At 46.2% G+C, this 12406-nt stretch overlaps 1 protein-coding gene across 2 annotated transcripts in view; it reads right to left on the bottom strand.

The window, feature by feature from the left end:
• Positions 1-12406, bottom strand: part of LOC124037007 (N-terminal EF-hand calcium-binding protein 2-like) — a 178083-nt gene that overhangs the window by 7455 nt on the left and 158222 nt on the right. For both annotated transcript variants that reach the window (XM_046351628.1, XM_046351636.1), the window contains one exon: positions 5172-5284. In XM_046351628.1, the coding sequence (XP_046207584.1) occupies positions 5172-5284 (113 nt within the window). The remainder of the gene's footprint in view (positions 1-5171; positions 5285-12406) is intronic.

Below are 12406 nucleotides of genomic sequence, written 5' to 3'. Positions count from 1 at the left end.
TCTCGACTAAGGAGAGGGAACGGAGGATCACCAACCGCCTGTGCCTCTATTGCGGAGTTGCTGGACATTTTGTTAATTCATGTCCAGTAAAAGCCAGAGCTCATCTGTAAGCGGAGGGCTACAGGTGAGCGCAACTACTCAAGTCTCTCCATCAAAATCCTGTACTACTTTGTCGGTCCATCTACGCTGGACCGGTTCGGGTGCTACATGTAGTGCCTTGATAGACTCTGGGGCTGAGGGCTGTTTCATGGACGAAGCATGGGTTCGGAAACATGACATTCCTTTCAGAGAGTTAGAGAAGCCTACGCCCATGTTCGCCTTAGATGGTAGTCATCTTCCCAGTATCAGATTTGAGACACTACCTTTAACCCTCACAGTATCTGGTAACCACAGTGAGACTATTTCTTTTTTGATTTTTCGTTCACCGTTTACACCTGTTGTTTTGGGTCATCCCTGGCTAGTATGTCATAATCCTTCTATTAATTGGTCTAGTAATTCTATCCTATCCTGGAACGTTTCTTGTCATGTGAAGTGTTTAATGTCTGCCATCCCTCCCGTTTCTTCTGTCCCTACTTCTCAGGAGGAACCTGGCGATTTGACAGGAGTGCCGGAGGAATATCATGATCTGCGCACGGTCTTCAGTCGGTCCCGAGCCAACTCCCTTCCTCCTCACCGGTCGTATGATTGTAGTATTGATCTCCTTCCGGGGACCACTCCTCCTCGGGGTAGACTATACTCTCTGTCGGCTCCCGAACGTAAGGCTCTCGAGGATTATTTGTCTGTGTCTCTTGACGCCGGTACCATAGTGCCTTCTTCCTCTCCGGCCGGGGCGGGGTTCTTTTTGTTAAGAAGAAGGACGGTACTCTGCGCCCCTGCGTGGATTATCGAGGGCTGAATGACATAACGGTTAAGAATCGTTATCCGCTTCCCCTTATGTCATCAGCCTTCGAGATTCTGCAGGGAGCCAGGTGCTTTACTAAGTTGGACCTTCGTAACGCTTACCATCTCGTGCGCATCAGAGAGGGGGACGAGTGGAAAACGGCGTTTAACACTCCGTTAGGGCATTTTGAGTACCGGGTTCTGCCGTTTGGTCTCGCCAATGCGCCAGCTGTTTTTCAGGCATTAGTTAATGATGTTCTGAGAGACATGCTGAACATCTTTGTTTTTGTCTATCTTGACGATATCCTGATTTTTTCTCCGTCACTCGAGATTCATGTTCAGCACGTTCGACGTGTTCTACAGCGCCTTTTAGAGAATTGTCTCTACGTAAAGGCTGAGAAGTGCTCTTTTCATGTCTCCTCCGTTACTTTTCTCGGTTCCGTTATTTCCGCTGAAGGCATTCAGATGGATTCCGCTAAGGTCCAAGCTGTCAGTGATTGGCCCGTTCCAAGGTCACGTGTCGAGTTGCAGCGCTTTTTAGGTTTCGCTAATTTCTATCGGCGTTTCATTCGTAATTTCGGTCAAGTTGCTGCCCCTCTCACAGCTCTTACTTCTGTCAAGACGTGTTTTAAGTGGTCCGGTTCCGCCCAGGGAGCTTTTGATCTTCTAAAAGAACGTTTTACGTCCGCTCCTATCCTCGTTACTCCTGACGTCACTAGACAATTCATTGTCGAGGTTGACGCTTCAGAGGTAGGCGTGGGAGCCATTCTATCCCAGCGCTTCCAGTCTGACGATAAGGTTCATCCTTGCGCTTATTTTTCTCATCGCCTGTCGCCATCTGAGCGCAACTATGATGTGGGTAACCGTGAACTGCTCGCCATCCGCTTAGCCCTAGGCGAATGGCGACAGTGGTTGGAGGGGGCGACCGTTCCTTTTGTCGTTTGGACAGACCATAAGAACCTTGAGTACATCCGTTCTGCCAAACGACTTAATGCCCGTCAAGCTCGTTGGCCGTTGTTTTTCGCTCGTTTCGAGTTTGTGATTTCTTACCGTCCGGGTAGCAAGAACACCAAGCCTGATGCCTTATCCCGTCTGTTTAGTTCTTCTGTGGCTTCTACTGATCCCGAGGGGATTCTTCCTTATGGGCGTGTTGTCGGGTTAACAGTCTGGGGAATTGAAAGACAGGTTAAGCAAGCACTCACGCACACTGCGTCGCCGTGCGCTTGTCCTAGTAACCTCCTTTTCGTTCCTGTTTCCACTCGTCTGGCTGTTCTTCAGTGGGCTCACTCTGCCAAGTTAGCTGGTCATCCCGGTGTTCGAGGCACTCTTGCGTCTATTCGCCAGCGCTTTTGGTGGCCGACTCAGGAGCGTGACACGCGCCGTTTCGTGGCTGCTTGTTCGGACTGCGCGCAGACTAAGTCGGGTAACTCTCCTCCTGCCGGTCGTCTCAGACCGCTCCCCATTCCTTCTCGACCATGGTCTCACATCGCCCTAGACTTCATTACCGGTCTGCCTTTGTCTGCGGGGAAGACTGTGATTCTTACGGTTGTCGATAGGTTCTCTAAGGCGGCACATTTCATTCCCCTCGCTAAACTTCCTTCCGCTAAGGAGACGGCACAAATCATTATCGAGAATGTATTCAGAATTCATGGCCTCCCGTTAGACGCCGTTTCAGACAGAGGCCCGCAATTCACGTCACAGTTTTGGAGGGAGTTCTGTCGTTTGATTGGTGCGTCCGTCAGTCTCTCTTCCGGGTTTCATCCCCAGTCTAACGGTCAAGCAGAGAGGGCCAATCAGACGATTGGTCGCATACTACGCAGCCTTTCTTTCAGAAACCCTGCGTCTTGGGCAGAACAGCTCCCCTGGGCAGAATACGCTCACAATTCGCTTCCTTCGTCTGCTACCGGGTTATCTCCGTTTCAGAGTAGTCTGGGTTACCAGCCTCCTCTGTTCTCATCCCAGCTTGCCGAGTCCAGCGTTCCCTCCGCTCAAGCGTTTGTCCAACGTTGTGAGCGCACCTGGAGGAGGGTGAGGTCTGCACTTTGCCGTTACAGGGCACAGACTGTGAGAGCCGCCAATAAACGCAGGATTAAGAGTCCAAGGTATTGTTGCGGCCAGAGAGTGTGGCTTTCCACTCGCAACCTTCCTCTTACGACAGCTTCTCGTAAGTTGACTCCGCGGTTCATTGGTCCGTTCCGTGTCTCCCAGGTCGTCAATCCTGTCGCTGTGCGACTGCTTCTTCCGCGACATCTTCGTCGCGTCCATCCTGTCTTCCATGTCTCCTGTGTCAAGCCCTTTCTTCGCACTCCCGTTCGTCTTCCCTCCCCCCTCCCGTCCTTGTCGAGAGCGCACCTATTTACAAGGTACATAAGATCATGGACATGCGTTCTCGGGGACGGGGTCACCAATACTTAGTGGATTGGGAGGGTTACGGTCCTGAGGAGAGGAGTTGGGTTCCGTCTCGGGACGTGCTGGACCGTTCACTCATTGATGATTTCCTCCGTTGCCGCCAGGATTCCTCCTCGAGTGCGCCAGGAGGCGCTCGGTGAGTGGGGGGTACTGTCATGTTTTGTCATTGATTATCATGCCTTGTCCCTGTTCTTCTCCTTCTATTCGTTTCCCTCTGCTGGTCTTATTAGGTTCTTTCCCTCTTTCTATCCCTCTCTCTCCCCTCCCCTCTCTCACTCTCCCGCTCTCTCTTCTCTCTATCGTTCCGTTCCTGCTCCCAGCTGTTCCTATTCCCCTAATCAATCATTTAGTCTTCCCACACCTGTTCCCGATCCTTTTCCCTGATTAGAGTCCCTATTTCTCTCCTTGTTATTCGTTTCTGCCCTGTCGGTTCCTTGTCTAGAATTCACCGTGCTGTGTTTGTGTATCGCCCTGTCGTGTCGTGTTTTCCTCAGATGCTGCGTGGTGAGCAGGTGTCTGAGTCTGTTTGGTTCAAGTGCCTTCCCGAGGCAACCTGCTGTTCACCTGCTGTTCAAGATCGAGTCTCCAGTTTGTCCTCGTCATTTCGAGTGAAAGTTGTGTTTTTTGATTGTATTTACTTTACTGGATTAAAGACTCTGTTTTCGCCAAGTCGCTTTTGGGTCCTCTTTCACCTGCATGACACAGTGACACATTCAATATTGCCTTGCACACTCTTGCTTGCATCTAGCTTATCTAGGGGGTAATCATTCATCAGTGGCAAACAAGAGTTTCTATTGGACAAATATGCCTTTTCCCTTCGTTTGTGGACTTCAATGAACAACACATCATCTGTTTGTGACCAGGCAAAAAATATTTTTTCTAGCCAAACCATGTCATAACCGCTACACACAGCCTACATATTATCTAAAGTAACTTCCTAGTCAACATAGCTAATAGAACTAATGTGTTAGTAAACCTGCTACAATCATGCAGTAACGTTACAGTGTATAGTCACTAAGCTACTACACCGGCAATAAATGAATAAATCCAAAAGCTTACCTTGACTTGGAAGAGTTCCAGTGTTGTGTTGGATAGTCACAGCCATCTAGCTAACATAGCATCCCTCTGTTTAAGCCGGGTGTTTGAGTAACTAAACTAGCCAGCTGCATTTTCTATCTAAGTAAGTGAAACTGAAAGTGGAAAAAAATTACTCTCTCTCTCTCTTGCTTCTCCTTCATTCTTGAATAAACCCATTTATTCAACTATTGTCTTTGAGTCAACTACTCACCACATTGTATGCACTGCAGTGCTAGCTAGCTGTGCTTATGCTTTCAGTACTAAATTCATTCTCTGATCCTTTGATTGGGTGGACAACATGTCAGTTCATGCTGCAAGAGCTCTGAAAGGTTGGAGGACGTCCTCCGGAAGTTGTCATAATTACTGTGTAAGTCTATGGAAGGTGGTGAGAACCAAGAGCCTCCTAGGTTTTGTATTGAAGTCAATGTACCAAGAGGAGGAAGGAAGCTTGCTGTCCTCCGGCTAAACCATGGTGCTACCCGACAGAGTGCTGTTGAGACTACTGAAGACCTTCATTGCAAAACAGTGTGTTTTAGTCAATTATTTGGTGACGTGAATATATTTAGTATAGTTTAATCTAAAAAGGATAACTTTTTCAATGTTGTACTTAAAAAAAAAATGAAATTCACTGAGGAGGTTGGTCCTCCCCTTCCTCCTCTGAAGAGCCTCCACTGGTAGATAACCAGTTAGGTTGTGAATACATCAGCCAGGTAGAAAAACACGCACAGTGGACAAATGGTCATGAAAGGTATTGTGTGAGATGGATAATGAAAGATACACAGATAAAGTTAAATAGGTGGACTCACTGGAAGCAGTCTCTTTCAGCAGAGACATTCTTCAGGTACTGCTTCAGGGCCTCACAGAATTCTCCCAGCTGCTTCTGGGATACCGTCATCTCCTGACGAATCAGGTACAGGGACTGGACAGAAAGAAAGAAAGACAGACAGAAGTAAAAAGTGAGGGGTTGAGAAAAATGTGAGTGGAGAAGAAGTTTGTGGATGAGGCTTGTACGCATTAGTTAAATTTGCCACATTTTTACTTTGCATTCAACTTTCTTAAATATCAGATTTGATTGATGAGTTCGTAAATTCCCTTTTTGATTCAAATGTCACACGATCTGAGGAGCAGAAGACCTGTAACTAACGTTTCAACCGTGATGGCAAACGTGAATAGTAATGGCGCAGACTCCAGTCCAACAGTTACGGATTCTCATGTGGTCACACTCCACACAGATCGTCAGAACCTCCATACGGTTCTGGTCTCAGAAATTACAGCTACCATTGCCACCCAGCTCAAAACTGCCATTGATGCTGCTCTGGCCCCGCTTCTCCACCGTCCTGGATGGTGTCCGAGCCACTGCAGATGAACGACTTGGCAGCTTTGAACATGACCTGTGTGACTACAGTGACCGCATAGTAGCCCTTGAGAAAATGGTCACCCGTCTGAGCTCCGAAAACCAAAAGCTGATTGACAAGACTGATGACCTGGAATCCCTTTCTCGCCATTGCAATCTTTGGGTTATTGGTATACCAGAGAAACTTGGAGGGGACTCAGTTAAGTTCATGTCAGACTTCTTTGTGGAGGTGCTGGTCCTGCCATAGTTCCATCACCCCTGAAGCTGAACAGAGCCCCTTGGCCCCTCCCCAGTGGGCGGAGACGACAAGCTACAGTTCGACTCCTACGAGGATGCCCAGTGTCGGTTCGACAGTCACTTCTGAGCCGTTCCTTGGATCTATGACCTACTCTTTTGCCAGTTAGCATGCATAACCTAGCCTACCCTCCAAGTCGAAGGTATGTTTTGATTTTTATTGCAGGGACATTTTCCCCCTGTTGCCATTCATTTTCTACTCTGCAGAAACACTATTGAACCCTGATAAAAATGACTAATACTGTCTTGTGTGGTTGTTATTTAAGCTACACGTTTGGGAGGTCCTTTTTATTTGTCTAGATGGCTAGCGTAGCAATGCATAGCTACAATTCCAGGCTTTTGCAGAGCTTTCCTAGATTTTTAATATAGATACTTACTGAAGGTCTTTTCACCACTTTATTACACCCCATTGATCATTTGTACATGTACAGACACACTGCCCCTTTTCTTTTTTGTAAAAGGGCAACATACTGCGGGACACTTATTTGGCCATCCTTACGAGACATTGCACATGTTGCACTGATTGAAGACTCCCCGAGTCAGGACGGTTTTGTTTTACTGTTATGGGGTTTTCTGACCTTGTTTTGGTTATCTGTTGACCTACTTTACCATTTTGTGAATTTATTTTCAAATGTGTTTCACCACTCGTGCTATGGAGCCTCTCCGCGTTAGGAAAGGAAGGGTTTCTGTTTATATGTACTGAAGCTGCGCAAACATCAATCTGCTGTCTCTATTCGCTGGGGATGGAGACTTCGGATTTTGGTGGGAGGGGGAGTGACCTTTTTTGGCCCTTTCAATTATTATTATTTTTTAGCTTTTTTCATCAGTTTTCTCTGTTATTTTTGCAAATACTTGGTTTGTTTTCACACCTTTTTCCTTTCAATATTTTAGATGGCTAACAACGCTAATAATAGTAATATTGGAATAGGTAGGCCTAATCCTAGAATGTTTTATCCTTGAATATTAAGGCAATGAATAATCCTGTCAAGAGTTTTCTCCCATTTGAAAAACCTAAAAGGTATTTTTTACAAGTGACCCATTTATGCATTAAAGATCATTCAAGGCTACAAAACTCCAGGTTCTGTCAGGTTTTCCACTCAGACTTTAACTCCAAAGCCAGAAGTGTTGCAATTTTGGTTAGTAAAATAATACATTTCTCTACTACTAATGTTATTTCAGGCAGTATTGGGAGATATTTAATCATAACTGGCACCATTTGGCAAACACCTGTAGTAGTGGTCAATATATATGCTCCAAATTTTGATGATGTTGAATTTACAATGGGTTGATATTTGGCGGGGATCTGAATTGTGTTATTAGAGTGGCTTTAGACCGCTCCAACCCCAGAACTATGTCTCCTTCTGCTATGTCAAAGTCCTTCTCAGATGTTATGGTTCAGAATGTGGTCCTCAGTTGGTAGAGCATGGCGCTTGTAACGCCAGGGTAGTGGGTTCGATCCCCGGGACCACCCATAAGTAGACTGTATGCACACATGACTGTAAGTCGCTTTGGATAAAAGCGTCTGCTAAATGGCATATATTATTATTTATTATTATAGAATGGGTGTACAGATCCCTGTAGGTTTCAGAATCCCCAGGCAAGAGATTATTCTTTCTTTTCACATGTACACCATTCTTTTTCTCATATTGACTATTTCTTTATTGATCATAAGTTACACCCAAATGTCACCTCTTCTGAATATTTATCCATTGTAATTTCTGACCATAGACCTTTAGCCTCAACCTAGTCCTGTCAGGACAAACTTCGGTTCCCTTCTCCTGTCTGATGCAGACTTCTGTAACGTTATCTCCACTTCTATTGATCAATTTGGGGTGGCAGCGTAGCCTAGTGGCTAGAGCGTTGGAATAGTAACCGGAAGGTTGTGAGTTCAAACCCCCGAGCTGACAAGGTACAAATCTGTTGTTCTGCCCCTGAACAGGCAGTTAACCCACTGTTCCCAGGCCATCATTGAAAATAAGAATGTTTTCTTAACTGACTTGCCTGGTTAAATAAAGGTAAAAAAAAAAAAAAAAAAAAAATTCTCACTTTTCCAATCAGACAAGCTCAACCTCTCATTTTCTCTTATGGGAATCACTTAAGGTCTATCTTAGAGGAGAAAACATTTCTTATTCTTCTCATTTAAACAAAACTCGTAAAGTTAAACTAGATAGAACATCTCATTAAAGTCATCCTTGACTTAGACCATCGATATGCCCTGACACCATCCCCAGAGCTATATAAGCAACGCTTGAACTTACAATCAGGAATTCAATCTCTTGTTCACTACAGATGTAGAATGATTACTACTGCATTCACGTGATATCTTCTATGGACATGGCGACAGAGCAAGTTGTCTGCTTGCACACCAAATAAAATGCAGCGCTACTACCCGTCTGATTCACCAAATTAAAGACTCCTCTCATAACTTGATTTCTGACCTTACGGGGATAAATGACACCTTCAAATCTTTCTACACCTCCCTGTATACGTCTACATTTCAGATACTGCCAATATGACTACATTTTTGGGTGAACTGGAGACTCCCAGAGTTGAGGCTGAAACTGCAGATGAACAATATTCACCTCTCAGCCTTGAAGAAGTTATTCAGTCTATCAAGCCAATGCAGAGCAGCAAAGCTTCAGGAACGGATGGGTTTCCAACTGAGTTCTTTAAGAAATTCCTTACCAAGTTAGCCCCTTTACTTTTATCTATGTATAACGAGTCACTTGAACGTGGCTCACTGCCACCTAACACAGGCTTCAATAGTCCTTCTCCTTAAGAAGGGGAAAGACCCTGTTCTTCCTGTTCTTCATTTAGGCTCCCAAGCCTCCTTAATGTGGATGTAAAGGTGCTTGAGAAGGTGAAAGCGAGGCGTCTGGAAGTAGTCTTACCAGGACTCATATCACAGGAACAAACCGGTTTTTATAAAGGACAGATATTCATTTTTTAAATTTTCGGACACTGTTTTACATAATTTATTCAAAACAAATGTTCAACTTCCCTGAGGTGGCGATCTCCCTAGACGCAGAGAAGGAATTCGACAGAATTGAATGATAGTACCTATTTGCTTTCTTTAAAAATTGGATTTGGGGACAAATTTAGCTCATGGATCCATCTCTTGTCGGTACCAATGACACCTGTACAGATTATTTTGCCCTGGAACGTGGGACACGCCAAGGCTGCCCATCTTCCTCTTAGTTATTTGCTGTCGCCATTGAGCCCCTTTCAGTAGCTTCACGGGCATCCTCCTCTTTACAATATGTAATACAGGAAGCAGTTGAACATAGGTTATCATTATATGCAGATGATTAGTTTCTCTTTGTAAATAACCCTGTAACCTGTTTACCTTCTATCCTTTCAATTCTGGAGAACTTTGGCTCTTTCTCCGGGTTACAAGCTGAATCTCCAGAACAGTGAGTGCTTTCAAATCAATCCAGCAGCGCTACAGCTTTTCAGCTAAGTCACTATGGTTTCAAGTTCCTTGGAGTGAACGTAACTCGTTCATTACATGCTCTTTTTTCTGCAAACTTTTCTCCCTTCCTTACGCAAATGAAATCTGATTTTCAGAGATGGAGTAGCTTACCACTATCACATATAGGAAGGATTAATGCTGTAAAAAGGATTTACCCAAATTCCTTTATCTATTTCAAATGATTCCATTGTTTTTATCAAAGTTTATTTTTTATTTGTTTAAGTTTACCACATTTAGTTACGACATTTATCTGGGGAGGAAAGGTACCCAGAGTCAGGAGATCTTTACTTCAGAGATGCAAGTTTAGTGGAGGGCTTGCACTACCTAACATTTTACACTCTTACTGGGCAGCCTACTTTCAGAAATTGCTATTCTGGTTACATGTGTCATGTTTTGTCATTTATTATCTTGTCTTGTCCCTGTGCTTCCCATTCTATTCGTTTCCCTCTGCTGGTCTTATTAGGTTCTTTCCCTCTTTCTATCCCTCTCTCTCCCCCTCCCTCTCTCACTCTCTCGCTCTCTCTTCTCTCTATCGTTCCGTTCCTGCTCCCAGCTGTTCCTATTCCCCTAATCATCATTTAGTCTTCCCACACCTGTTCCCGATCCTTTTCCCTGATTAGAGTCCCTATTTCTCTCCTTGTTATTCGTTTCTGCCCTGTCGGTTCCTTGTCTAGAATTCACCGTGCTGTGTTTGTGTATCGCCCTGTCGTGTCGTGTTTTCCTCAGATGCTGCGTGGTGAGCAGGTGTCTGAGTCTGTCTGGTTCAAGTGCCTTCCCGAGGCAACCTGCTGTTCACCTGCTGTTCAAGATCGAGTCTCCAGTTTGTCCTCGTCATTTCGAGTGAAAGTTGTGTTTTTTGATTGTATTTACTTTACTGGATTAAAGACTCTGTTTTCGCCAAGTCGCTTTTGGGTCCTCTTTCACCTGCATGACAGAAGGAACCGACCAAGGAATGGACCCAGCGACTTCAGACGCTCGTTACACTGCCGTCGAGATCCAAGGAGCCATGCTCGGCAGACACGAGCAGGAATTGTCTGCTGCTCGCCATGCCGTGGAGAACCTGGCCGCTCAGGTTTCCGACCTCTCTGGACAGTTCCAGAGTCTACGTCTCGTGCCACCTGTTACTTCCTGGCCTGCCGAGCCTCCAGAACCTAGGGTTAATAACCCACCTTGCTACTCCGGGCAGCCCACTGAGTGCCGCTCCTTTCTCACGCAGTGTGAGATTGTGTTCTCTCTCCAACCCAACACATACTCTAGAGAGAGAGCTCGGGTTGCTTACGTCATTTCACTCCTTACTGGCCGGGCTCGAGAATGGGGCACAGCTATCTGGGAGGCAAGGGCTGATTGCTCTAACAAGTTCCAGAACTTTAAAGAGGAGATGATTCGGGTTTTTGACCGTTCAGTTTTTGGTAGGGAGGCTTCTAGGGCCCTGGCTTCCTTATGCCAAGGTGAACGGTCCATAACGGATTATTCTATTGAGTTTCGCACTCTTGCTGCCTCTAGTGAGTGGAACGAGCCGGCGCTGCTCGCTCGTTTTCTGGAGGGACTCCACGCAGTGGTTAAGGATGAGATTCTCTCCCGGGAGGTTCCTTCAGATGTGGACTCTTTGATTGCTCTCGCCATCCGCATAGAACGACGGGTAGATCTTCGTCACCGGGCTCGTGGAAGAGAGCTCGCATCAACGGTGTTTCCCTGCTCCGCATCGCAACCATCTCCCTCCTCTGGCTCAGAGACTGAGCCCATGCAGCTGGGAGGGATTCGCATCTCGACTAAGGAGAGGGAACGGAGGATCACCAACCGCCTGTGCCTCTATTGCGGAGTTGCTGGACATTTTGTTAATTCATGTCCAGTAAAAGCCAGAGCTCATCTGTAAGCGGAGGGCTACAGGTGAGCGCAACTACTCAAGTCTCTCCATCAAAATCCTGTACTACTTTGTCGGTCCATCTACGCTGGACCGGTTCGGTGCTACATGTAGTGCCTTGATAGACTCTGGGGCTGAGGGTTGTTTCATGGACGAAGCATGGGTTCGGAAACATGACATTCCTTTCAGAGAGTTAGAGAAGCCTACGCCCATGTTCGCCTTAGATGGTAGTCATCTTCCCAGTATCAGATTTGAGACACTACCTTTAACCCTCACAGTATCTGGTAACCACAGTGAGACTATTTCTTTTTTGATTTTCCGTTCACCGTTTACACCTGTTGTTTTGGGTCATCCCTGGCTAGTATGTCATAATCCTTCTATTAATTGGTCTAGTAATTCTATCCTATCCTGGAACGTTTCTTGTCATGTGAAGTGTTTAATGTCTGCCATCCCTCCCGTTTCTTCTGTCCCTACTTCTCAGGAGGAACCTGGCGATTTGACAGGAGTGCCGGAGGAATATCATGATCTGCGCACGGTCTTCAGTCGGTCCCGAGCCAACTCCCTTCCTCCTCACCGGTCGTATGATTGTAGTATTGATCTCCTTCCGGGGACCACTCCTCCTCGGGGTAGACTATACTCTCTGTCGGCTCCCGAACGTAAGGCTCTCGAGGATTATTTGTCTGTGTCTCTTGACGCCGGTACCATAGTGCCTTCTTCTTCTCCGGCCGGGGCGGGGTTCTTTTTTGTTAAGAAGAAGGACGGTACTCTGCGCCCCTGCGTGGATTATCGAGGGCTGAATGACATAACGGTTAAGAATCGTTATCCGCTTCCCCTTATGTCATCAGCCTTCGAGATTCTGCAGGGAGCCAGGTGCTTTACTAAGTTGGACCTTCGTAACGCTTACCATCTCGTGCGCATCAGAGAGGGGGACGAGTGGAAAACGGCGTTTAACACTCCGTTAGGGCATTTTGAGTACCGGGTTCTGCCGTTTGGTCTCGCCAATGCGCCAGCTGTTTTTCAGGCATTAGTTAATGATGTTCTGAGAGACATGCTGAACATC

Source organism: Oncorhynchus gorbuscha, linkage group LG01 (assembly GCF_021184085.1).
Source record: "Oncorhynchus gorbuscha isolate QuinsamMale2020 ecotype Even-year linkage group LG01, OgorEven_v1.0, whole genome shotgun sequence".
NCBI classification, from domain to species: Eukaryota; Metazoa; Chordata; class Actinopteri; order Salmoniformes; family Salmonidae; genus Oncorhynchus; species Oncorhynchus gorbuscha.
Note: the sequence above shows the minus strand (reverse complement) of the source record. Positions and strands in the feature narration are given on the sequence as shown.